General features: G+C 40.0%; 1 protein-coding gene across 2 annotated transcripts in view; it reads right to left on the bottom strand.

The window, feature by feature from the left end:
• The window catches only part of slc8a1a (solute carrier family 8 member 1a), a 36,813-nt gene extending 10,564 nt beyond the window's left edge, over positions 1–26,249 (bottom strand). For both annotated transcript variants that reach the window (XM_084006363.1, XM_084006364.1), the window contains exons 1-5: positions 26,116–26,249; positions 19,155–20,965; positions 8,835–8,941; positions 4,208–4,228; positions 3,050–3,067 (exon numbers count right to left, since the gene is read on the bottom strand). In XM_084006363.1, coding sequence (XP_083862489.1) covers positions 3,050–3,067; positions 4,208–4,228; positions 8,835–8,941; positions 19,155–20,941 — 1,933 coding nt within the window. In that variant the 5' untranslated portion in view covers positions 20,942–20,965; positions 26,116–26,249. The remainder of the gene's footprint in view (positions 1–3,049; positions 3,068–4,207; positions 4,229–8,834; positions 8,942–19,154; positions 20,966–26,115) is intronic.
• Between the last annotated feature and the right edge of the window lie 285 nt (positions 26,250–26,534).

The following is a 26,534-nucleotide window of genomic DNA, read 5'->3' as shown; positions in this document are numbered from 1 at the left end:
TTATTCGCAAACACTGCAATAGCGCATGAAATGGAAAATCGAACTTTGAGCAATCGATTTCAGCACTTTATTTTTTTATTTTTTATTTATTTATTTATTTATTTATTTCGGGCATGTCAGTTAAATCATCATCATCACACTTTGTTCAAATAATACAAAACACATGGCCGAACGGGAAAGCGGGAGAAGCCAAGGCTTATCTAGTCCCGCCCCCATTACCCACAGGATAAAATCGTCATCATAATATTATCTTATCTTTAGCATTTTCCATTTGACATAACATTTTCTTTTACTTGTGACATTTGACATAACATGTTACAGCAGTAGGTGGTACAGAGAGCTGTACTCCCTGCTACGTACATCTGACATCGTACCATACAAGCTTCTCAGGTTCAACTTATTGTTTGGGTACAGAATGTTCATTAGTTATGCTCCCATCCCGACATAACACCATGTCTGCTGATTCGTGTCTCGTGACCTTTTTCAACTCTCATGCAATAATCTGTACCGGTCAACGGTTGAAGTTACATACTTTTTCTTGAAGACACTTAGTGTTGCTAATTTTTTGACTTCTTCTTCTAACACATTCCATTGTCTAACACCTGTGACCAATAAGGAAAAGGATTTTAACGTAGTTCGTACCTTCCTTTGCCTGAAAATCATGTTCCCTCTAAGACTGTGTCTCTCCTCTCTTTCTAGGAAGAGTATTTGCAGGTTGTGAGGGAGGCTTTTTCTAGCAGCCTTGTACATCATTTGTACTGTGCGATAGTTTATTAATTCATATAGTTTGAGTATTCTTGATTCGATAAATAACTGATTTGTGTGTGCCCTGTAGTTGGCATAGTGTAAGATTCTCAAGGCTCTTTTTTGGAGAATTAACAAGGGCTGTGTGGAGCCTTTATATGTGTGTCCCCACACCTCTGCACAGTATTGCAGGTGTGGAGAGACTAGTGCGCAGTATAACAGATGAAGTGCTTTTTGATTTAGTATTTTTTGTACTTTCCAAAGTATGGACACACTCCTGGCCAACTTCCTTTTTAATTGTGTTATGTGTGGCTTCCAACTTAACATGTCATCGATAATCAATCCCAGAACCTTATTCTCACGGACCCTCTCAATATTAACTCTGTTTACTTGAATGTTGGGTCTGTTGTTGCAGCCTCTTTTCCCATATAGCATGTATTTAGTTTCCCCAAGATTTAGTGATCATTTATTTATATTAAACCACACTTGAAGTTTAGCCATTTCCTGATTTACTGTTTCCACAAGTTGGTTCAAGTCACTCCCCGAACAGAAAATATTTGTGTCATCCCCGAATAATATTAATTTCAGAGTATTTGACACTTTGTATATATCATTTATGTATAGCATAAACAGCTTTGGACCCAGAACTGACCCCTGTGGGACCCCACAGACTATGTCCAAGCTAGTCGATGTGCTATCATTTATTTTGACATATTGGGATCTATTGTGTAGATAGCTCTTGACTCACTGCAGTTCTACACCTCTAAGGCCATATCTCTCCAGTTTAGCTATTAAAATATCATGGTTAACGGTGTCAAATGCTTTTTTCAGGTCTATGAAAATTCCTATGGAATAATGTTTTTGGTCAATGGCGTCAGTAATGATTTCCACAGACTCAGTTAAAGCTAGGGCAGTCGAATGGTTCCTTCTGAAGCCGTATTGGCTGTCATATAACAATTTATGTTTGTTGATGAAGTTGTCGAGCCTATTGTTGAATAGCTTCTCTAGGATTTTTGACAGTTGTGGCAGTATTGAAATTGGTCTGTAGTTGGTAAACTCGTGTGTGTCACCATTCTTAAACAGTGGCACAACCTTGGCAACTTTCATTTTGGTGGGAAAAGTCCCGGTTTGAAATCACAGATTGAAAATGTATGTCAGTGGTGAAATGATTCCATCTAATACTTTCTTAATAAGCCTCATGTCCAGGTCGTCAGCATCAGTAGAAGTTTTGGCTACGCATTTGTTGACCAGGTGTCTAATCTCTGTGTCTTTCACTGGTGTGAGAAACATTGAGCTGGGATTTCTGTCTCCATCCTTATCAAAGTGGCTCCAGTGCAGGGGTGAGTCAGGAATGTAATTCGCCAACTCTGGCCCGATGTTTACAAAAAATTGGTTGAATCTATTTGTTATGACCTCCGGGTTATCCTCCTGCATGTTGTTATACTTGAAGTAGGGGGGGTAGTTTGGTTTTTTACTTTTATTATTAGTCACGTTGTTTAGAATATCCCATAATTTTTTAGTATACTTCATGTTTTCTGCTAGTAAATTGCTGTAATATTCTTTCTTGCGTTCATTTAGGATAGTGTTTAACTTGTTTCTATACCGTTTGTATCTCACTTCTGACTGGGCCGTCCTTGATTTAATGAACGTTGCGTTTATCAATGTTTTTGTGAGCCATGGTTTCTGCTCCTTATTCCGATTTGGGTGTCTCTTTTTCACAGGACAGTGTCTGTCGTACAGTGTTTTAAATATTTGCAAAAAGGAATCATATGCATCATTCACATCTGTTTCATTGTAAAAAAATTTCCAGTTTTGTATCAGTAGTTCATTTTTCAGTGTATTCATTCCTTCTTCAGTTCTGACCCTTATGTATATGTTTTTGTTCGGTGTCTGTCCCACAGTGAATTTGCAGTCATAGATAGCAAAGATAGGTAGGTGGTCACTTATATCATTTATCAGGAGTCCACTTGCTGTGTCAGTAACGTTAGTAAAGATATTATCAATCAGAGTAGCACTGTGTGTAGTGATCCTGCTAGGGCGTGTGATGAGAGGTTGTAAGCCCATTGTATACATCATGTTAATGAACTCATCGAACTTTCTTTCTGGACAGCGCCGTGTACGTACGACGTAAGGAGTGTTTCTTAAGAAGACTCCTAAGAGACCGTTCGGGAACCATGACTATAGAGGTAAACAACCTTGGTAAGTCATAACGTAGGAGTCTTCGTAGCGCGCTAAGAGTGGAAGTTATCGGGAAACCGGGCCCAGTGTAGTAGTCAGTGTAAACAAAGTGTTTGTGTTCACCCACCTGTTTTGACGAATCCACCTAAAAGGTAAGAAAATATGAAATAAGACATTTTTTTCTGATTTTACAGTCATAGGCCTTTTCATTTAAATAATACAAAAATATGTTGAACGAGTAATGCTTAATCCATCCCAAAGGCAAAGCTGATTTTAGCCTCCATTAAAATACCTTTGCACATGAAATTTAAAATGTATTTTTCTGGCAATTAAATTGCATGGTCCTATTATTTTTCAAACTTGTATCCAGTCAATGCTGTGTGCAGTGTTCACATCAGCAACGGAATTTGTATTTATTTATTTTTCCAGACCGCGGCTGAGTTTTCAGAATTTTCGTTTCCGACATGTACATGTATCGGCCCAATCAAAAGGCATGTTTTTGACATCCCTTCATCAAAACATTCAACATGGTGGATCGCTTTATTGTTTTTGTCTGGCCTTGGTCCAGTTTAAGGTCCTTAACCAAGGAGTGGAACTCTCAAAGATCTCTTTTTTAAAAATAAGGTTGAACCCAGGTATTTAGTTTTGTTGTCTTTTTTTTTATGAAAAAAAGGAGCACTCTCGATATAAATACGGCAGTGACCTTGTTATTTGTACAAAAGACAGTCTCTGGTTTGTACTCAGTTTGGTTTGGTCTCTGTATAAAACGGAAGATACTATCGTAGAGCACCAGGAGACCACAGATGCTACGCTGTGTTTGCCTCCATTACTGACTCACTGACAAGTGACGACACAAAGAGAATCTTAATTGATTGGCTTTGTGTCAGAGCGTCATACGTTAATTTGTTGAAAAATGTTGCCTCATTCGCGCCCAGAAGTCTTGTCACGCAAACCCGTCTGTGCATGGACTTGTAATTTGACTTTACACAATATAATTATGTTGCTGTTCATATTGATCAGCAAATGATTCATCAATTTAAGCCCGGCGGGTTAGACACAGCATCAAGCAAATTTCCTGCTTGGGTAAAAATATATCAACTCTTACATTACGCAAATACAAATACGCTTCCTGTCATATGCTTCACATCATTTGTGCGGTCCAATACAAATTCATGTCTATTTGCATTTTTGCATGAAAAATTGGCTTTGCGTTTGGTGTGAACATAGCATGAGACAGAATGACAAACACAGCAAGGCAGAAAAGGGAAAAATTAGAGCAGCTTACCAACTTCCTGAAGCAACACAGCTGAAGAGAAGAAACAGATGAGACAGAAGTTGTAAAACAAAGGGATGAAAACAAACATGAACAAACAACAAAGTTAAATCAAGAGGAGACTTCTGAGGAGTTAAAATGATTCATCGCCCCTCTAACAAAACAAGTCATTAACTTCTCAAAATTCTTTGTTCATGGCCGTTCATTTAAAAAATCCCACATCAATAAACCAATACCTTTAGGGCACACTGACAGGAGGCAATCTGTACCGTTCCCAAACATGTTTCACCCCAAAGTCCGTTTTTTTTTACCATGAGTGCTCCGTAGCGTATCGGTCCTGGCACGGTTGGAAGAGTTGTGCTTCAGCACGGTACAGTTGCTCATGCACAAGTACATGAATGGGTACGCAATGTACACAGTGGAGTGTGGCAGGAAAACAACATGTTAAGACTGTAAGAAACCATACAACTGTGTGTTAAAAGCTGTAAAAGTTCAAACCAAAAGTCTGTTAGATGAAATCACACCGGCAGGCTTAATAAGACAGGGACAGACAGACAGGGGTCACATATTCAAACCTCTTCAGACAATGTCCTATAACCAGTCCCTTGTTCATCTGTTGTCTGTGAAGTTTCTCAGTCATCCAGGTCATGATCATCTTTGGAAGTTTTATCATAGACAGCTGGACTTACTTTAGGTTTCTGAAAATGTTTCTCTTCTCATCCAAAAAAACTTCTTAAGTTGGAGTATTAAGTTTAGGTATTTAACTTCTTGTAGGGTCGTTAATTCTTTGAGAATCATGACTTGTTGTTGAACATCTTCCTGAGTTTCTTTGTTCTGTTGATGAAAGCCCAGTTTGGGTATCCACAAGTTTTAGAGCTTTCCTGATGTGGTTTTGCTCTTTCTCCTTCCCCTCTGTACTTGTGGGTACATTTTGGGCCGATGCTGGAGGGTTCTGATGACCCCTAACTTGTGTTTCAGTGAGTGGTGGGAGTCACAAAGCAGGTACTGATCAATGTGTGTGGGCTTCCTGTAGATTTCAATGTTGAGGCTTCTGTCATCTTGAATGAGGTGGTATAACACAGCCACATACACTACAGTCCTCAGATCAGTCCCTAGCGTACCTATGTTCCCTGGTCCTATGTTCCTCAGGTTCTATGATCCCCGCTTGTATGTGACTGGGGAACATAGGACAATTTCTTTTTTTAAAAGAAATGGTGCTGGGGGATGTGCATGGCTTCGTTGTTCCACTTGTCCATGTCCTGATGGGCCAACGCACAATTGGACACTATCGCCAGGTGTTCCATAGTGTCAAAAGTGCAACAAGGTGAATCACACGCCACCATTGGCGACCTCTAAAAGTCATCTGTGACTTTGAACAGCTGATGACTGTGCTGGAAACAGAGCTTCCAAGGACACAAGTGTGTGGTTGCTACTTCCACTTCAACCAGGCATTGTTTTTGGGAAAAACGTGGAACATTGGACCCAGGGAACAAAGGGGTGACCCTGACTCATGTGGAGCAGGATGGGTGACCCATCCAACACTCATTCACTAGAGGTCTGGGTGGGTCCAGGAGTCACATGCTTCTCAAAGTATTATATACCCTACAGGAAGTTAAATACCTGAACTCCCCACTAGACAGTTAGAGCTGAAGTAGTCCTCTGGGATGAAAGGAGAAATGTCTTCAAAAAGTTGTTGTAACGTGTTCCAACTAGTTCCGATTTCTCCAAACATGTCTATACCTGCTCCAACTTGACCAAACCAGTCCATTTCCACAATATTGGAGTCAAGTCTTGTCGGTCTCATCCTGCCCAAACCTGCTTCAACTTGCCTGACCACGCTCTCACCGTTCTAGCCAGTCCCAAGTGTCCCATTCTGTCCAAAAACTTCTCCAAAACTATGGACAGTCCCAGTCCGTCCAGACCTGGCTTATGGTGTCCCACCATGTTCCACCCAGTTGAAATGTCTGTCCTAACAGTTCTAATCAGTCCCAACTTCTCGAAACTGTCTTGAGATTCCCAATCTGTTCACACAAGTCCATAACTGTCCCATTCTGTCCCAACAGTCCCAGCCTCTCCAGACCTGTCCTAAAGTGTCCCACCACGTTCCAACCTGAATATTGAAATGACCCCAACCTACCTCAACTAGTCCCAATGCATTCTAATAATTCCTAACCGTTCCAAGCCAGTTTTCCCCTGTCCCCAACAACTCCCAAAGTCCCCAGCACTTAACTGGTTACTTGTCAAAATTAATTTTAATCAGTACAACCCACTGTCTGATCCAATCCTGACTGATTCTAAAATCCTTCCAATCACAGCTTCTACCAACAGGGCCTAGCCGATGGTGTTCCGACACCGGCTTTGAAAGATATCAGCTGATTAAATGCTCATTTTCAGTCGCATAGATGTGGTCGCCCACACAACAAAACATTTTTGTGAATTTAATTTCCATCTAAACGTGGCTGTGGCTGTGCCTGCTACCATGGACGTCTACTGTTAATACTACTACTACTGTGAATGTTACTACTACTACACTACTATATATATATATATATATATATATATATATTAACCTCAAACATGATCTTTTAACTACAACTAACCAAGTGGTTTTATTTCACTTTTGAGGGCAGTTTGGCCCATCTGCAGCATCACAACATGAGTAATGATAACCGCTGATAGCGGCCATTCAATCAGCTGATACTATTCAGGACGGGTGGTGAAGGAGGAGACAGCGCAGCGATAGCAACAGGAGTAAAAGCAGAAAAAGAGTGTCTCGAGGTAGATGAAGGAAAGGTCAAAGGTGTCTCTTCACACCTGTCCATCTCCTTTTGTTCCAACATGGCTCCTGCAGCTCTATGTAGAAGCTGGCCTGCTTATCGTACTCCTCATGGTCAATTACTCTAACTGTTATGGTCTTCCTGTGGACGAAAGAGTACAGTGGGAGGGAGGTCAGAAGACAATGGTCATGCATGAGTTCATTAACACACATTCAAAAACACTCATAGAGGCTGATGGACACAAGACTCTGTTGTTAAGGTGGATGAGTCACTGTGGCAACAGGGATGAGCTCACTTCACCACCCCTGTTTTTATCCGAGCCAGACCAGAGAATATTCTGTTAAAACAGATCCTCATCGTACAAGGTTAAGTTTACAGGAAGTGTTACTTTGAATATCACCCCATCTGAATAATAACTGAGAAGATTGACTTTGGTCATTATAACTTTTTGTATAATATCCGATGGAACAAAGAAGTTATGTTGCTGTTAACTATAAGATTTGTACCATAGACTTCCATTATAAACACGTTTTTTTGACCTCCCACTTTAAATTAAAGTGAAAAAATATTTTTCCTGTAATTTCCCATTTCCCCCAAGCAAACATCATGAAGTTTTGTAAAAATTCAATAACCTAATTGCCCCATTTTAGCCCCTCCCCCACTGACCTCTGTTCTGACTCTTGGCATTGTTGTGTAATTCATGGCTGCAAACCAGTAAAAAAAGAAAAAGAAAATGGTTTTGATATGTAGTGAGAGATCACCTCTTTTAGTCAGAATGGTTTAAGTGAAAATTACTATAAAAGTTTGCTGCAGAGAAATGAGAAATTTCAGGCTAAATAATTTTTCACTTTAATTTAAAGATGGGGGGAGGGTGTAAAAAAATCATGGTTTTAATAGAAGTCTATGGTACGAATTGTGGCCTTTTTTGGCCATAATTTTGTACCAGTGTAACAAAAACATCTCACACTGTCAAAATTCAATGGATATGGATGAAACTCGAAAAATTTCACAATTCATTCAAAAACACACTTCCGGACCTACGTTTTATCGCTAGGGAACAATCATAGCCAAAGGTATACACAAATTTCCCCCTAACAGTACCTAAGGGATAAACAATTTTACATATAGTAGTGAAATGAGCTGTAGTCTTTTATAGAAACAGGTTTTCATTCACACAAAGTATCAAAAAACGTATTGTTATGGTATCGGTATCGAGTTCAAGGTATCGAACATCTTCAAACAATATCCAGGCCTACACCTCAATCTGGCATTTTCAGTTTAAATAATTTGCTATGTAAGCTAGCACCTGTGATCTCTGATAAACATATCATAAGAGGAAATGCCCTTTTGGTTTCTTGTGATAACGAGTTGATTATCTCATGATCTCCAGATAACGGCATAAAAAATATATATAATATATATATATATTTGTTGACCTTTTTGCCTTTGCTGCAATGAGGACTTAATCTCAGTACGTGGGGTGCCAACTTTACCAACTGAGCTGTCAGGCGCCCCTTTTCCATGATTTCATGTAGCCTCATGAAGTAGATTTATGGATGTTTACTCCGGATGGACGTCAAACACAATGATGTCCTTGGAATGTGGGTGTCTATTTATTTCACTATGTTATGGAGAGAAAAAGGAGGGAGATTTCTGATGCATTTTCAGAAATGACGAAGTGTTAAGCATTTGCTGCAGCTTCGCTGAGATCCATTGTGACTACAACTGTCAAAGTCACCCACAATAGATTGATTGCTAATGTTTTTTCCTGTGAGTTCTTGAAGTGAGCTTGAACTTGAACACAGATTAGAGGTCATTAGTGATGTGAGCGGGGATACAGCACAGGAAGGCGACAGCCCCACCTTTCCTCTCACTCATCTCCAGCAGCTGAGGCTCCCCCATCTCGAGGAAGAAGTTCTTGTTTTTCTCATATTCTTCATCATCAATTATATTGATCTGAATAGTTTTACTGAAACAGAAAAAAGAGAAACAGAAAGGTTGCAGAAGTAGAAGTGTGCAGACAAAAACACAGAGGTGGATAAAAGGTGGATAATGTCAGAGACACAGTGTTTGCGGTGGTTGCAGTGACTGCAGGGAAAAACAAAACCACATTTAGAGAAACATTTCCTGAAATGCATGTGATCACTGAAAGTATTGATGGTCATTGGCACAGCTCCAACCCAACGTTTCTCAACCAAAAATATGATTCATCGATATGTTTCCTATCAGTCTTAAATCACGTTAACAGAAACCCATGATACCACATGGTTAACGTTATGAAACAGTTGGCTAGGTTTAGGCAACAAAACTCACATTATGTTAAAATAAATAAAAAAAAACGTAATATACATAATGTAACAGCGTAACAATCTAAAAACATAACATAATGTAATATAACAACATAGCTTGTGAAAATAAATAGCCTTAACACACTCCTACATAATGTTACCTACCAAGCGTAAAGTCATTGTTGACATTTGGTTTCACACAGGACACTTACAGTGGTATCCTTGGTGTTAATACATCCAGTTTGTGCTCAAATAATAATGTAACAACGTAATGCAACAATGTGACTTAACACATATTGGCAATGATATGTTTACTTTCTTTCTTTCAACAAATGTACTTATTGTAAGTCGCTTTTAACAAAATCATCTGCTAAATGCCCTAAACGTAAATGTAAATGTTAACAATGTAATGTAACAATATAATGTATCAATGTATCACAACAATGTAGCGCAACACTGTAACGCAACACTGTAACGCAACAATGTACTGCAACGATGTAACACAACAACATAATGAAAAGTGTAACGTAATAATGTAATGTAACAATTAAACATAACATAATGTGATAACCTATGTTGCGTAGATAAAATAAATGTGCTTCATTTACTTTCTTATGTAACATTACCTAGCAAACGTAAAGTCAACATTGAGTTTTTGGTTTCACACTGGACACTAACAGCGTGGTGAAAGTCCTGTTTGTTTGACACAGTCACCCTCAGTTTGTGTTAAAAAAAGTAACATAACAATGTATAAGAATATAACAATGTATTGTAACAACTTTATGTAGCAATGTAACATGACAATGCAATGTTATGTAATGCAAAGTAACAATGCAACGTAACAATGCAATGTAACAATGTAACATGACAATGTAACAACAATGTAATGTAACAAACAACACTATTACGTAACAATGTAATGTAACAATGTAACGTGACAATGTCACAATATAAAAATGAAAAAACATAACAGAACGGAACGAAATAATTGAACGGAACAACAGAACAGAAGGATGAAATGAAAGGAGATACCTAGTGAAAATAAATAACCACCCAAACAGACTTTCTTATGTAACGTTACCGAACAAGCAAAAAGTCAACCCCGACTTTTGGCTTCACAGGACACAAACAGTGGTCTCCTGGGTAAAAGTCCTGTTTGTTTTATGCATCAACCCTCAGTCTATTCTCTGACTTCTTCTGACTAATTATTATTACACCACATTACTTTGAATAACAGTCGCTCCATATATAATGTCACCTGCTCTGACCAAATGGAGAAACGTTACCATTCAACATATCCGTAGTTTAACATAAACACACAATACCACCTTTAAAAGCTTTATTGTAGGCAACTGGACTCGCTCTAGGTTTCTGCAGACATTTCTCCTTTCGTCCAAGAGGCTTCTTCAGTTCTAACTGACTAGTGGTGAGTTAAGGTATTTAACTTCTTGTAGGGTCGTTAATACTGTGAGAGACTCCTAGACCCACCAGAGACATTGATCCATCCTGCCACTATGTGACTTGTTAAGGTCACATGAGTCCGAGTGTGGATAGTTGTTGGTTTATGTAGGGACTGATCTGAGGACTGTATTATTTTTTTATTTGTGGCCTCTGTTGAGAGATGATTGTTCGAGGTTGACTACAATGGCTTTTAACTCTTCTCTCAAACCAGAATGTGAACATTGGTGTCCTCAAAGGAGTGTCCCTTGTCCTTAAAATCCAGATGGACTGCTGAGTCCTGACCTGAGGAACCGGCTCTCCTGTGTTGTGCCATTTGCAACGGTTGTTTTGTTTCCCCAATGTACAGGTCAGTGCTATCCTCACTGCATTGGAGTGCATGCACCACATTGAGATGGTTTCTGGGTATTCTGCCCTCGGGGTGGACAAGCTTTTGCCCCAGGGTGTGGCTGGGCTTGAAGTGCAACATGTGGTGTTTGTTGAATATCCTCCAGAATTAGTCAGAGACACTCAGAATATATGGAAGGACGATGTTCTTGTATTACCTAATTTACTAATTCTAAGTTAGAAAAATAAAACAGGACCCAGATAAAACCATGGTCTCATATTATTTCACTTCACTTTTCTATGTATTCCCGCCTCAGAAGCAGTGACAACAGTGAGGAAACGACTGTTAAAGGACAGCACCTTGACCAGAGGTGACAAGTAACGAAATACCAATACTGTACTTAAGTAGATTTTTCAGGTATCTGTACTTTACTTGAGTATTTATTTTTCTGATGACTTTTTACTTTTACTCCCTACATTTATACACAAAAATATGTACTTTCTACTCCTTACATCGTAAAAACAGGAAAAAACCTCCACAGATGACGACAATACGTAAAAGCATACATAAAAGACGTGACGAACTCTAGAGGGAAAGAGGGAGAAGAGGGGGGAGGGACAGGTTACAGCGGGAAGAAGTCGAATGAGTGAGGGGACGGTAGAGAACTTGCACTTTAGCAGCGACATGGAGGAAGGAAGCGAAGCGGGGTCCGGGAGTATTGCCGACGGCGACGCTTCAGAAGATTCAGAGAAGCAAGACATTCCCCATCCATGGCCCTATTTAAAAGAGTTGTTCGATGTACTGTGTTTCATTAACGGCAAAAATTCATTTTGACTTTTTACTTTTACTTTGAAAGTACATTTCAGAGCCTGTACTTTCTTACTTTTACTTGAGTAAAGGAGTTGAATCAGTACTTCTACTTTTACCAGAGTATTTTTTTACACATGTATCTATACTTCTACTTAAGTACAGAATATGAGTACTTTTGCCACCTCTGACCTTGGCCAACAAGACCAACCTCACTGTCAGCTACATGTGCCCTGCTAGACCTCTGCCTAACAACCACGACTTTCAGTACAATGACGTATTCTACAGTGTGTTCTGTGTATGTAGATTGGGTTAATCTGTTATGGGGGATTGGGTGACTTTGATCAGGGGTGGGTGTTTGGTGTCTTTGTCTTATGGTTTGAATTCTTGTTATGTTGTCAATGTAGTGATTGCTGATGTAGTTGGGGAGTCGGTGTGATTATTTGCGGGTGATTATTTGTAATTGTCTGCGTAGTTTTCTTTCTTTTTTTTTTTTTCATGGCTCCTCCCACCATCAACTCCTCTCATGGCTTTGGATAGACATCTTTGGATAGAAAAGGGCACAAGCCCTGAACTATCTATCATATATATTTAGACTAGTCAGTTAGAATGGAAGAAGCCTCTTGGGTGAGAGGAGAAACGTCTTCCAAAACCTAAACCAGGTCCAGTTACCTAGGATAAAGCTTTCAAAAGGTAACCAGGACCTGGATGACTGAGAACCTTCACAGACACAATATGCCAACATTTTATCTGTTGACTGAGCTGCACAACTATTCTATCAGTGTCTCAAAATGATTCACATAAATGTATGTTTGACTTGTGGTCTGCAAATGCATCATTATACAAGCTGGGGATTAAAGCTATATGTTTCCAGTTCAGACCAGTTTATTATTCACTGATCCAACATGAAGAAACCAGTTCACACAGTAAGAAGGTTTATTTGGAGAATTAAATGGGCTGCAGCCTACGGCAGCCCTCATTGGACGCATCCACGCTGTGTGTGTGTGTGTGTGTGTGTGTGTGTGTGTGTGTGTGTGTGTGTGTGTGTGTGTGCCGGCAGCGTGGAAACAAAAAGTGGCCTTCATCCAACTCCATGTTTGTATATAATATGAGCAGATTGAGGGTTTGGAGGTTTTTTCTTATGTCACAGTTTCAGAAAACTTCAGGTCTATTTCACATTGAATAAACTACTTCAGAATAAGAGTACTTCTGAAATATAAAGTCCTGCAAATATATTTAAAGATTGATTCATCATACAGCAATCAAATATATTTGAGATTTTAATATTTCCTGACTCTAATAAATGGTTGTAATGTTTTACAAATACAGCAGGAGAACATGACAATAATTTGCATAGTAACAAAATAATATGCACGTTAAATTTATATCAAACATATAATTTTATTTTATTTTTGCTAGAACTCTAAACAAAAGAAATAATGAATTTGGAACTAGAAAACCTGTTTGGAGTTCCTCACATTAAATGATAATAACTCATGGCCTCTCTATTATCCATATATTTACATTCACATATTATTTAAATTAATCCTCATAGTTTGACTTTAGCTGCCTAGCTAATGTTATCTCAGTGGTCTCTATCCAGGTCCCTCAATACCTCAATCAATTACAATGTCAGCTTATATTAATTTTGTTATAATTATTATGGAAACTATCACTATTACAGAAACTAGCTGCTCACATCCCGATAAAGTGATGAAGATACGTTCTGAGCATTTTAAGTTTTCGACACACAAACATTCATAGGATGTAATGTAGATTTGTTTTCATTATCTTCCTAACATATGGAGCTGTAGCAATGTCACCATCTTGGTTTTCAGCTGTCACCATCTTGTTTATTTTGTTCCCAATAAGGACAGAGTCTGTTCAGCCGCCTGGAGAAAAATTGTAGCACACAGCGTTTTTTTTCTGAGTGTTCCCCACCACTTTGTTTGTGCAGCCGCTCCGAATGCTACCAAATGGAGAAGAAGCGTGTTCTGTCTGTGTCTGTCTCCAATGAGCTTTATATGTCAGACAGACGCCATCATAACAAAGGAAAGCTGAATACTGTGGACCTCTGAATGTTACCTTTATCAGCTTCCATGGGGTCTCTGACAAGCTCTTCATACAAAATATGAAGCAGCGTCCCCCTGGTCAAACAAACATACTGTAGCCAAAAAGAAAATTAAAACAAAGGGTTTAACACTAGTCTATCATACAACGGGGGATAGAGTGGTCATTTTTTGTCAAGATACTGTTGTCATAGAAACATCAAACAAGCGTTCTGAGTGCTTTTTCAATGAAAAACTGGGATGAAGACAGCCAAGAATGTAAAAAGTAGATGCTAATGAATCCAAAGGAGAGAATCCTTACTATGACACTGAGTCATTTGATCAAACACTGCTTTAAAACATACTGATGAGTGGGGCTGTATGTTGTCAGTCTGGTGATCACTTGATCAGTTTAGTGTGGTGGGAAATATAAGGGTAATGTTGGTGGTCTCTGAGAGGAACTGGCTGCACTTGTCTCTCTGCTTTATGGGCTGAGTCTTGGACAATGAGCAGGATCCTGCTGCTGTTCAACACTGGCTGCCCTTAAAAGGAAGAGAGCTGCGTGATGTTTATCTGCCATCTAACAGGAGCCAGTTGGGAATAACAGCACCACAAAGACAAGTGACACACCAGGCTGGGAATCCACTCACACTCACCAAAGAGTAAAGTTGGGATAAAGAATGGAGATCAATGGTCAACACATCCAACAACCACTTAAACCCCAAAAAATGGAAATGAGGAAGAACTAAAAACATACCAACGGTCTACTTCACTCATTTAGCCTGCTGCTAACACAAATTAAAAGAATATTCCCACATCATATTGATTAAAATGTAATTGAAATATTCTCAATATAATAAAGGCTATGGGCAAAACTTTTTTTGATTATGGCAATCTTGTATAGGTCAATGATTAGCACCATCATTGTTTTTGATGGATGATTACTTTTTGTGTTATGTGTCAATGTCATTTAAAAAAAAGACCCCTCGTCCACATGAAATATACTTTATTATTATTATTTAATATAATTTATTTTTGATAAATCTTTTAACCAACTTCAGTCCTAATTATAACAACCAAATATTCATTCATTTGTATATAACAAAATTCATTTAATGAGAACAAAAAATTCTCATTAAATGAAGGACACCCCGTACCAATCCCATGTGAGTGATGTCAGATGTGATCCTTCACTCTGCTGTAATCTGATCACACTGAAATACTCTAGTCCACATAAACAGCAGCAGAGTGCTTTTATCCAAAGCGACTTACAATACGTAAATTCGGCGGAAATCAAGTGCAACAGTATATCGCTATCAGTACATGAGCCGTTAACATGGAGGTCATCCTCCGTTTCTGAACAGTGAAGCCGACACCGAAGGCCCTTAAACTTGCGTTCTCTCTGCTGGCCATCAGGGGGTGGCTCCTCTCTGATTGTATAAAAGTCTATGAATAAATGAGCCTACTTCTCACTTGATCTATTATCTCAGTAAACATTGAAAACACAAGTTTATGGTCTCAATCTCTAGTTTCAAGTCTTCTCCAATCCAGCATGATGTTCATTTAGTTATGGTTTATTATGGTTCATTATGGTCCATTTAGAGTGCAACAGACCAGAAAGCTGGGGATTTTTTAAGGGTGGGGCTACCTGGTGTGTTTTCACTTGATGATACAGTATTTAATTGACTCAGTGTTTCATTGGTTTGGCTTGAATATATTCAAATATAGAAAATAAACTATCAGTATCTCGCACACGGTGACTTCAGACCAGAGGAGCCGTGAATCAAACCAGTGAGATCCAATTGGAGCATGACTCGCTCTACATCTGAGCCAAAGGAAATCTACTGCTGCCTGGTCTAGGCTACTTGGTCTAGGCTACCTGGTCTAGGCTACCTGGTCTACCGCTGCCTGGTCTACCACTACCTGGTCTGCGCTACGTAGTCTACCGCTGCCTGATCTACCGCAGCCTGATCTACCACTGCCTGGTACAAATCCATGAGAGAGAGCAAAGATAACGGCTTCAGTTCCCTGTCAGAAAGGGTGTCTTGACAGCAAAGAGAAGAGGTGAAAATTATATTTTGATATTGATTGTTTTAGGTTTCTCAAAAACATCCTCAGCAGTCCCTTGTACAACCCCATATTAACACATCACTACTAATATATCAACAAGCAGTAAATGTCCAGCAGCAGCTGAACTGCTCGTGGGCTGATACCTTGATCGCTCTATATAAGGCGCTCCCTGCAGGCTGAATGAAGCGCAGTGTCCTCATGAATAAACTGAGACAAAGAATGAGAGTGGCACCTTTTCCATTTCATGTTCCGCTTCCTTCACAGCCAGCGGCTGTGTTTATGCTCTGGAAATAAATGTGTTGTCATTACATTGCTACATGGATAGGGTCTGCCTGCAGCCGCTATGACAGGCATGTAAACCTGAAGCTGGCAGTCACATGACAACGTGGAGGTGGAGCAAAGGTCTGCTGCTGGTTTAATGCGAAAGGACAACAAAACATGACTATCCTCAACTACATTCAATAAAGAAACCAACTAAGATTGAAAGAAGAATTAAAACCAATCTGACTGAATTTCACAAAAAAAATATATATAGCGGTAGTTCAGAGAAAATTAGTAGTCAGATCGTTAGATATTTATCTACGTCAATAGAAAATCACAGAAGTCTGTATGATAAAAAACGTTTTTATCCTTTTGCTCAGTTGTCATCTACTGTATATTGGTTATGCACATTAAAAAGCATTCCAAAAAGCTGGTACGTTAAACAGCTCATAATTCCCAATACATATTTTATATTTCTGTGAAAACATGTCCTTGGATTTATTCAAGTTTCTCAAATGAAAAACTAAATTTAAATATAATATAATATGATAACATTAATAATTTATCTTCGCCTCATCATAACGTAATTTTAGCCGTTTGCTCTGTTAACATACATTTTTACACCGTTAACGTTAGCTGTTCGCTCCGTTAACGTTAGCTGTTCGCTCCGATAATTAGCCTACAGGACTGCCTGGCAGAAAGACATGATATTTTATCATCATTTTTAAGTGGTTTTGTTGCCTAAACCTAATTTTTCTTCAAGTATATTTTGATAAGACACTATGCGCAGACAGACAGACAGGCAGACAGACTGACAGGTGTAGCATGGTAGGTAGCAGCTGTTCACATAGATATATGTATCATAGATGATACAGCGTTCTTGGTTTCCATTCAAAGCAGCCACATCACTCAGCATCAAACGCATCTGCAGGTTTCTAGATGATCATGATGAAGATGACCGTATCAGCAGAATAGAAGCACGCCGAAGCAGAAGAAGAAGCTACAGATTTTGTCCAAGTTCTTAAAAGTTGAGTAGATCCATCCATCCATCCATTTTCTACCGTCTTATCCTGTATTCAGGGTCGGGGGGGGGGGGCTGGAGCCGATCCCAGCTGTCATTGGGCGAAGGCAGGGTACACCCTGGACAGGACGCCAGTCTATCGCGGGGCTAGTTGAGTAGATTCTATTCAGAAACACTTTCTGTTATATTACTTGAAATCCTCGTACTATACCAATAGCAATGAATGAATGTAATGCTCTGACATACTAAAATAAAAAAATGTCATCTGTGGCCATGGCAGGACTGTAAAAAACCCCGTCCAATCCAAAAAGTCAGGCCGGAGAAAATAATTGTCTGCCTGCTTGTCAATGCTTACTGGATTGCCTGATTGCACTCTGTTGAGCACCTGTTTGGTGTTCTGGGGGAGGGGCTTTGGACAGAGGTGAAGGGGGGGGGGGGGGGGGGGGGGGGGGCAGGACTATTTCGGTTCAGCAATGCATTCAAATTCAAAGTCTCTGTTTTTTTTCAAATTACCTACTCTGCCTTTAAAGACACAGTGTGTAGGAATTACTCCCAACTAGGAGTGAAATTGTATTTTACATTCAAACGAATATTGCTCTCTAGCGCATCGCTTTGTTGCAACAACGGTAGCGTTATGTACCAAGAAGCTACGACAACATGTCATCCAACACCACTTCACCAGTATTCTTTCAGATGATGAGGTTGATATTTCAAACAAACATGTGTGAGCATGTATAAGTAATTACACCTCGAGCAAGATAGTGATTTATGTTGCCATGTTTATATTGGTTTATTTTTGGGAGCCTACCATTACTATGTCGTAGCCTATAGCATCAGCTAACCCTAACCCTAACTAGACACACAACAAACACAAACAAATACGACTAAAGCGCTTATATTGCTCTACAACACTGACTGTAAAAGGCAAGAGGTCGTGTCTGGTACGTTCACCATGGGCGGATCAAAACACTCTGTAAAAGTTGCTCCCCGGGAGCTCCAGAAGGGACAGCGGGACGTGGGCACACCCCATTTTAACTAAAAAATTACTCAAAATGTACACACTGTCCCTTTAAGTATAGGTAATTCTCATTTATATGTTTACATTCTTTCATTTAATTGACCTATTTTAAGCCACACATAATAAAATGTGCACTTTACCTGATAAACTGACCTTAACCTGAACCTGACAGATATTGTAATGACATGTTTGTAGATGATGTAATATTCTTTTTTTCTTTAAAGTGATGTTATATAAAGTATGTTTTCTGTAACTGTAAAGCATGCAAAAATTGTCATTGTTTTGTGTGGATAGTGGACATTTGTAGGAATATTGGAAATAACTGGGAAGGAGTAAAAACATAAACCTCAAGGAATTACATGGTAGGTTACAGAATGCTCAGGTAACACATATATTCTCCCTCAGAAGTATGTTCAGATTGGACAATTAGCAAAGCAATTATTTATGCCCAGTGCCAACACTGATTATCAATGTAGGAAATAGATGCATCATTTTACAACACTTTGGGACATACAGTGTCCAGCTCTGGTCTTGTGGTTAAAAAGTCCTGCTTTGTTGTTTTGTTTTGTTGCATATATCTAATGTATGTATATTTGTCTAAACCTAAAGTTGATTTTGTTGTCAAACTTTAACGTTGGTTTTGTTGCCTAAACAAAACGTTAGTTTTGTTGTCTTAAGTTAAAGTTCATATTGTTGCCAAAACCTCATGCATGTTTAATTGTCTAAATGTAACGTTGGTTTTTTTTGTCTGAAACTAACGTTGGCTTTGTTGTCAAAAGCTAACATTGGTTTTGTAGTCAAAAGCTAACGTTGTTTTTGTTGTCTAAACCGAACATTTGTTTTGTTGCCTAAACAGATGATTTGTGAGAAGATTTCTACTTACAGGATCTCGTCGTTCTCAAACTCCAGGACACCATGTGTGTCCTCAAAGTCCTCGCCACCTCCTTTAGCTGTTCCATCCATGGTTTTGTATGGCACAGCCACAACACCGCGAGCTCCTGAGGTTCGGATCACCTTCACCTCCATCACCCCAATGCTCTCGCTCACGGTCACTGCTGGCTCTTCGAATGTAAAGATCCCTGCATGGTCGTCATCAAAGATGGTGATGATGGCTGTGCACGGCAGGCCTAAACTTGCGAGGGCATCCATGTGGTTTGCTTCGCACTTGCCTGAGCTTGTGCCCCCTGATATGACCTTTACGTTGCTCAGGTGAACCAAGAAATGCTCGTCTTCCTCAAAGATATCATCATCAATTATGTCAATGCGGATTTCCTTTTCGGTCTCGCCTGGTTTGAACACTATAGTTCCTTCAGTGAACTGGTAATCTGAGTCTGCATTTGCTGTGCCGTCTTCAGTCCGGTAATCCACTGAGACTGTGCTAGTAAGGTCTCCACCGCAGCGCACAACGTTGAGCGCTACACTTCCACAGTTCTCCAGACACTGGTAGGTACCAGGGTCGAAGAACACTTTGGAGGAAAAGCTGTTCACCGAAACCTCTGAGCAGATGTCGTGGTGGGTGGCTCTCTTGGCTTGGTCGGCGGCATGCTTCTTCAGGATGTTGCCTGCTCCCGTCATGATCCTGGTTGCCTGGCAACGGTAGAAAGCCCGACTTTTCTGCTGCTGGGTTAAAACTTGATAATTGGTGAGCTCCATCAACTGCTCCATCTCCTTCTCAGGATGTTTCTGTTTCAGCTCCTTCAGGATCTTGGCCACCTCTCGGCGGGCCTCCTCCTCATTCATCTCCTTTAAATCAAACCCCTTTTCCTCTATTTCGGAGTTGAGCATTTTCCCATCCATTTCGATGTCAACCTTTGAGGGAAGCTCCGGTTCTCCTTCCGTTTCGATGATCATTCCTTTCTGTCTCCCTGCTCTGTATCGTTTGTACATGTATTTGTAGAAGAGGAGTCTGCGATCGGCCACGTATGCCAATCCGACACAAAGGGGGAAGAAGAAGAGTGTGAGCAGCCCCTCCCATATCTGGACAACACCTGGTGAAATGACGGCCAGGATCAGGTAGAGCCAGATATATGCAAAGACACTCCATGCGGCTGTGATGAAGAAGACCCTGAGGTGCTTCACCTTTCTGGTTTCTCCTTCAGGAATGACGGATACACAAAGGCCAATGATGACAAACATGTTGAAGGCGGCACTTCCTACAATGGTGTTGGGGCCCAGCTCACCGGAGTCAAAGTTGTGACCACAAACCTCCACAACTGACAAGAGGATTTCCGGGGCAGAAGAACCCAGCGCCATCAGAGTCAGGTTGGACACTGTTTCATTCCAAATGCGCACCGTAGTGGTGATCTTCTCACCATCCGGCTTCTTGATGGTGATCTGTCTCTCCTGGGAGGTGATGACCTCGATGGACGCCATAAAGCGGTCAGCGATTATGGAGACGCCCAAGAACATGTACACCAACGCCACAAAGTATATAGTGGCTCTGGCTAGGCGGTCAGGAAAGTCTGGGTTTTCTGGCTTCCATACTGGCAGGATAACACCTTCAACACAGACACTACCTCCTCCACATTTAGTGTGGTTGCTGAGTGTATTGTTGGCCATGACGATTGGAGTAGAACCTCCTGCTGCAGAACATGGAAGCCCAACTGAAATGATGGTAAAGAAGAGTAGCTGAGAGGTGGAGAACCATGATGAGGTCCCAGTTTGGCTCATGGTGATACTTGAGCTCTTTTAAACCTGCAAAACACAGAAGGAGACTTTAGTATTTCTGGTTTCCGTGGTTATTAATGAAAACGAAAAGCTCAGAGTTCTGTGTGGAAGCAACACTAAACTAAATGTCATCGACCAAGCAGAGTGATAAACAGAGGAACTATAGTGAGAACAGAAAAAGGACTAAGGTGGACCTTAAACAGAACCGAGTAGTCTTTCATATGAGCCGACAATATGAACACTATCAGAACTAAGCGTTAGGGTTAGTTTCTAATAATTACACTAAGGGAGTTTTGTAGTCATATTTCGAAGTTATGATCAGACTACTACTGCTAATACTGCTACTGACACCATATCTTAATGAACCCAAGACCCTGGTATGCTCCAGATTTCTACCTTAAGTCTGTTAGCCCTCCTGTTATCGTCTGGGACAATTTGATCCCATTCAATGTTCATTATCTTTAAAAAGGGGGTTAATATTGATAATATTGATATTCACTTTTCCTAATTTAATGGGGGCAAATAGGTTACAATAAAATTAGCATGATGATATTTTTTCACACTTCGGACGCATTTACAAAAAATGTGTTTACTTCCAGAAGTGGAAAGTCATCATTGTTCAGCTCCCCACTTGGACTGAGAGATTTTTTTGTGACTTGCCTATTTTTATATGTATTGTGGATATATAAAGGGCTAGGAGGGGGGAGGTTATGTTTTATTTAATGGATTATACTAGTTAATTTTGTGAAGGTTTATATTGCTGGGGTCAAATTGACCTGAAGGATAACAGATGTTAGAAACTGTCTCATCTTCTTCACACTTAGTATTGCATATTACTATTGTGCTCTCAAATTAAACGTATAAAAATGATTTTTTTTTATTTACATTTTTTTTATCTAAACATCATTTGATTGACACTATAAAGACCATTTTACAATCAAGCCATATAAACACAATACCATATCATATACTGCCATGCTGCAATATTACTTCAAATGTACTGCCACCTGCTCCCTTGCAGTATTATACAAAAACACACTGTGTTAAGGGTACAGATCTGTGTAGGAAATCAGAAACCTACCGTCACTCAAACCCTTCAGTACCTGACTTAAGCACCACACTACTATCCAACAGTTGTCCAGCTCCTCCTCCTCCTCCTCTCTCTGTCCACACTTTCACTCCACCATCTGAATCTCCATCTCCAGTATCTCCAACAACAGAATTACTCACAACTCAACTGAACATTTAAATTCATTTCACTTATCCAATGTTTTTTTTTTTTTTTTTTTTAAAGAAGTTGTCTAAATTGGTCAACAGTGGCTGAAAATTATTCTTTTTGTTCATTCTATATTTGATTTTTTTATTAATGTTTCATGAGACAAAGAATCAAAAATCTTATAAATAAAGATAGAAATATATAACGTGCTTATTTCCAATATGGTCCCAAGATGTCTGAAGAGGAATAAAGAAGCCCAAGAAATAATACCACTTTAAAATGATTTACAAAAATAAATCTAAAAACACAAAATGTGTTTGAATAGCAACATCAGTGCAAAAATTCCTATGAGTCTGTTGTCATGTTTAATAAAAAAAGCACTAACCTGACTTAGAGATATTATAGACCTTATTTGGGTTTGTATCATAGACACATACACATCATATTGTCACTCCGGTGAGGTTTGTCTTGTCTTGGTTTTTGTCTTGTCATTTCCTGTTTTATTTTGAAAGTAACTCCCCTCTCGTTCCAGGTCACTTGCCCTTCCTCATGTGTTTCCTGGGCTGTATTCGAAACCGCATACTATACTGCTAGTACGTACTGATTTGGCCAAAATGTAGTATGCAGTATGCAGTATGCAAACAAAAGCAAAATCTGCAGTATGCGAAAAGTTCCCGGATGTCGTACTGATTCGGAGAATATTTCCAGTATGCATCCGACCCGTCTACTCTGCCTACTGTTTCCCACAATGCAATGCGCTGGAGCCTGGATAAATCGAGTAATGACGGAGCAAGAGAGCGTTTCCAGGGGAATACAAACGCCGGAGCTGTGACGAAAAAAAAACAAACAAAAAAACGCCGGAGCAGTACAGCGTTTATATTTGTTATATTTGTTTACATAAGTACAGTGCATAGGCTACTTGATTATTGTGACGAAAGCTATATAGGTACAATAGAAATCCAGGCTGTTGTACATATGAAATGAAAAAAAGTACTCTGTTAATTCAAACTTTTTTTTATTAATATTTGGTGATTTCTGTACATGCAGAGCTCCCGAGACAGCGCTATACTGTATACTGTCCACTACAAACAGCAGTTAAGATAACTGGCTTGCTGTCTCCCCCGGGACGACGACGCATGTTGGCCGGCGGAACACCTCTGGAGACGGGCTGCTGCCTCTGAGACGACCCGCTCCTTCCGGAGCTTCACTTCTCCGAAAACATCGAGGCAAATTACTAAACAGCCGTCATTTGGGTAAACTAACCGCACATTGGGGATCTAAACGGTTACTTTCTCGCATGAAAAAATATTAAAATGTAATAAAGTGACATAATAACAGCGCTACAGCGGGAAATAAAACAGCTTTGCGCCTGTGTTACAACTACCGCTGCCGGTCGCCACGAAATGCATTCTGGGAAACTTGCATACTGCATACTGCGGTGTGAACGGCGTCGGTCTGCTGAAGTAGCATACTGAATCCCACATTCAGTACGCAGTATACAGTATATACTAACGCAGTATGTAGTAGGCAGTACGGTAGTATGCGGTTTCAAATACAGCCCTGGTCTGATGTCATCCCTGATCCCCGATTGTTTTCACCTGTTGCCCGTTATCCGTCTGTGTATTTAAATCTGCGTCTCCCCTTGTCTTGGGCGAGTTCGTTTCGTCTTTCGTCAAGTCAAGATTCAGCCATGAGCCAAGCTACCTTTGTGTTTTTGCGTCTTATGTTTGTAGATTTATGTTTGTAGCCCGTAGCCTCGTTTTTCCTCCCCTTGGAGCGATCTTTTGTTTGTTATTTTTTTAATTTAGAAATAAAGCCTGTTTTAACTGCCTCTGCCCTGCAATTGAGTCCTCCCTCCTTGCCCAAAGCCTGACAGAACAAACTCGCCCAAGACAAGGGGAGCCGCAGACTTAAATACACAGAGGGATAACGGGCAACAGGTGAAAACAATCAGGGATCAGGGATGACATCAGACCAGGAAACACATGATGAAGGGCAAGTGACCTGGAACGAGAGGGGAGTTACTTTCAAAATAAAACAGGAAATGACAAAAACCAAGACAAGACAAACCTCACCGGCGTGACACATATTGTCAAAATAGTTTTGTGTGTTCTGGACCGACGTCCTGACGATGTCCTCAGTCATCACATTGGAACATCAATGCTATTATGTTGAGTTTGTTCTCAGTCACAGTGGAAAGCAATTTCGACAGTTTCATCACAGAGAGAATATTACCATATGTCCCAATAATTCATTGAATACTTGCATAACTATTGAGTGGTACTCATAATGTTAGCTGGCTAAACTATGGGCAACATGTTTTTTTTTACGTATAACTTCGTTGACGTTGTCAAGGTTGATCAGTGATGTCATAATGTTAGCTAGCTGAACTGGGCAACGTGGTTTGTTTACATGCTACTGCTGTTGACATGGTAATGTTTCCAAGGTTGATCAGTGGCATTTACAATTAGAAAACAGAATGACAGCTTTGTGGTTGTTGCTAAATTTATTACTTCTGCTTACATGCTGACATTGTGAAGATTGTCATTGTGTGATACAAACAGTGGAGAACATTGATATGAAATGGGCAATCCAGAGAGGAGAATTCAGGGTGATTTGATTTATCCAGTCAGTCCCTCTAATGGCTTGCAACTACGTTTTGCATCAATGGGCGTCTTTTGATATTCTATTTCTATTTTGACATTCTAGAGCACAACAATTAATTACTACAACACTATCACAGTATTACAGCAATGCTGCTACAGTATTACTACCACAGTATTACAACAAAGCTACGTCATATAACGAGAACACTAATAAAGTATTACTACTACAATTACTGCAGTACAACACTACCAACATTTTTCTACACTACTACAGTGTTGCAACAACACTACTGCAGTTTTACTACAACACTACTGCAGTGTTACTACAACACTACTTTAGTTTTACAGCAACGCTGCTACAGTATTACTCGCACAGTATTACAACAAAGCTACTATTGTATTACGAGAACACTAACACAGTATTACTACTACTATTGCTGCAGTACCACACGAGCAGTTTTACTACAACACTACTTCAGTGTTGTAACACTTCTACAGTGTTACAACACGACTACACTCTTACGACAACACTACTACAGTTTTAGTACAACACTTTTACCACAACACTACTACAGTGTTACAACAACACTACTTCAGTTTAACATCAACACTACTGCAGTTTTACTACACGGTTACAGTGTTACTACAACATTACTGCAGTATTACCACAACACTACTACAACAGTTTGACTACAACACTACTGCAATGTTACCACAACACTACTTCAGTTTTACAACAACACTACTACAGTGTTGCAACAACACTACTGCAGTTTTACTACAACACTACTGCAGTGTTACTACAACACTACTTTAGTTTTACAGCAACGCTGCTACAGTATTACTCGCACAGTATTACAACAAAGCTACTATTGTATTACGAGAACACTAACACAGTATTACTACTACTATTGCTGCAGTACCACACGAGCAGTTTTACTACAACACTACTTCAGTGTTGTAACACTTCTACAGTGTTACAACACGACTACACTCTTACGACAACACTACTACAGTTTTAGTACAACACTTTTACCACAACACTACTACAGTGTTACAACAACACTACTTCAGTTTAACATCAACACTACTGCAGTTTTACCACACGGTTACAGTGTTACTACAACATTACTGCAGTATTACCACAACACTAGTACTACAACAGTTTGACTACAACACTACTGCAATGTTACCACAACACTACTTCAGTTTTACAACAACACTACTACAGTGTTACGACAACTGTATCATTTCATCCCATCCATCACAGCAGCAACAGCATCTCCTCCACAGCTGATAAACAAACCCAGTGAAATCGGCACCTGGTTTTGTCCCTTCTGTGATCCGTTACTCACGTCTGGTCCTGATGCAGCGGCAGCAGAAGAAGAAGAGAGTGCGTTCAGGAGGGAGAGCTGCATCCGATAACTGCTCTAAATTTAACAGAAACAGACATTGCTCTAAACATGGCCGCATTGCTGGTTGCAAGCTGCTTATCATCCCTCTCCAAGCGGGCCATGGCCATACAAGGTCTCCTGGGCCTGGGGCCATTCAGCAGCTCCTCGTCCCTGCTGACACGTGGGGGAGATAACGGCTAACAGCTAACGGCAGGAAGGCAGGAATGCTGGGATAAGTGTCACCCCCACATAACGTGTGTAACCTTCACAGCAGTGATTTTCCACTCAGAGAAGGTGAAATCCAGAGACCTGGACCCACAACAGGAAGTCTGGAATTAACCTTAATGTCTGTCATCTGACGGACAACAACCAGAGAGATT

Source organism: Eutrigla gurnardus (genome assembly GCF_963514095.1).
Source record: "Eutrigla gurnardus genome assembly, chromosome: 3".
NCBI lineage: Eukaryota > Metazoa > Chordata > Actinopteri > Perciformes > Triglidae > Eutrigla > Eutrigla gurnardus.
This window is presented reverse-complemented; position numbering and strand designations above follow the sequence as displayed.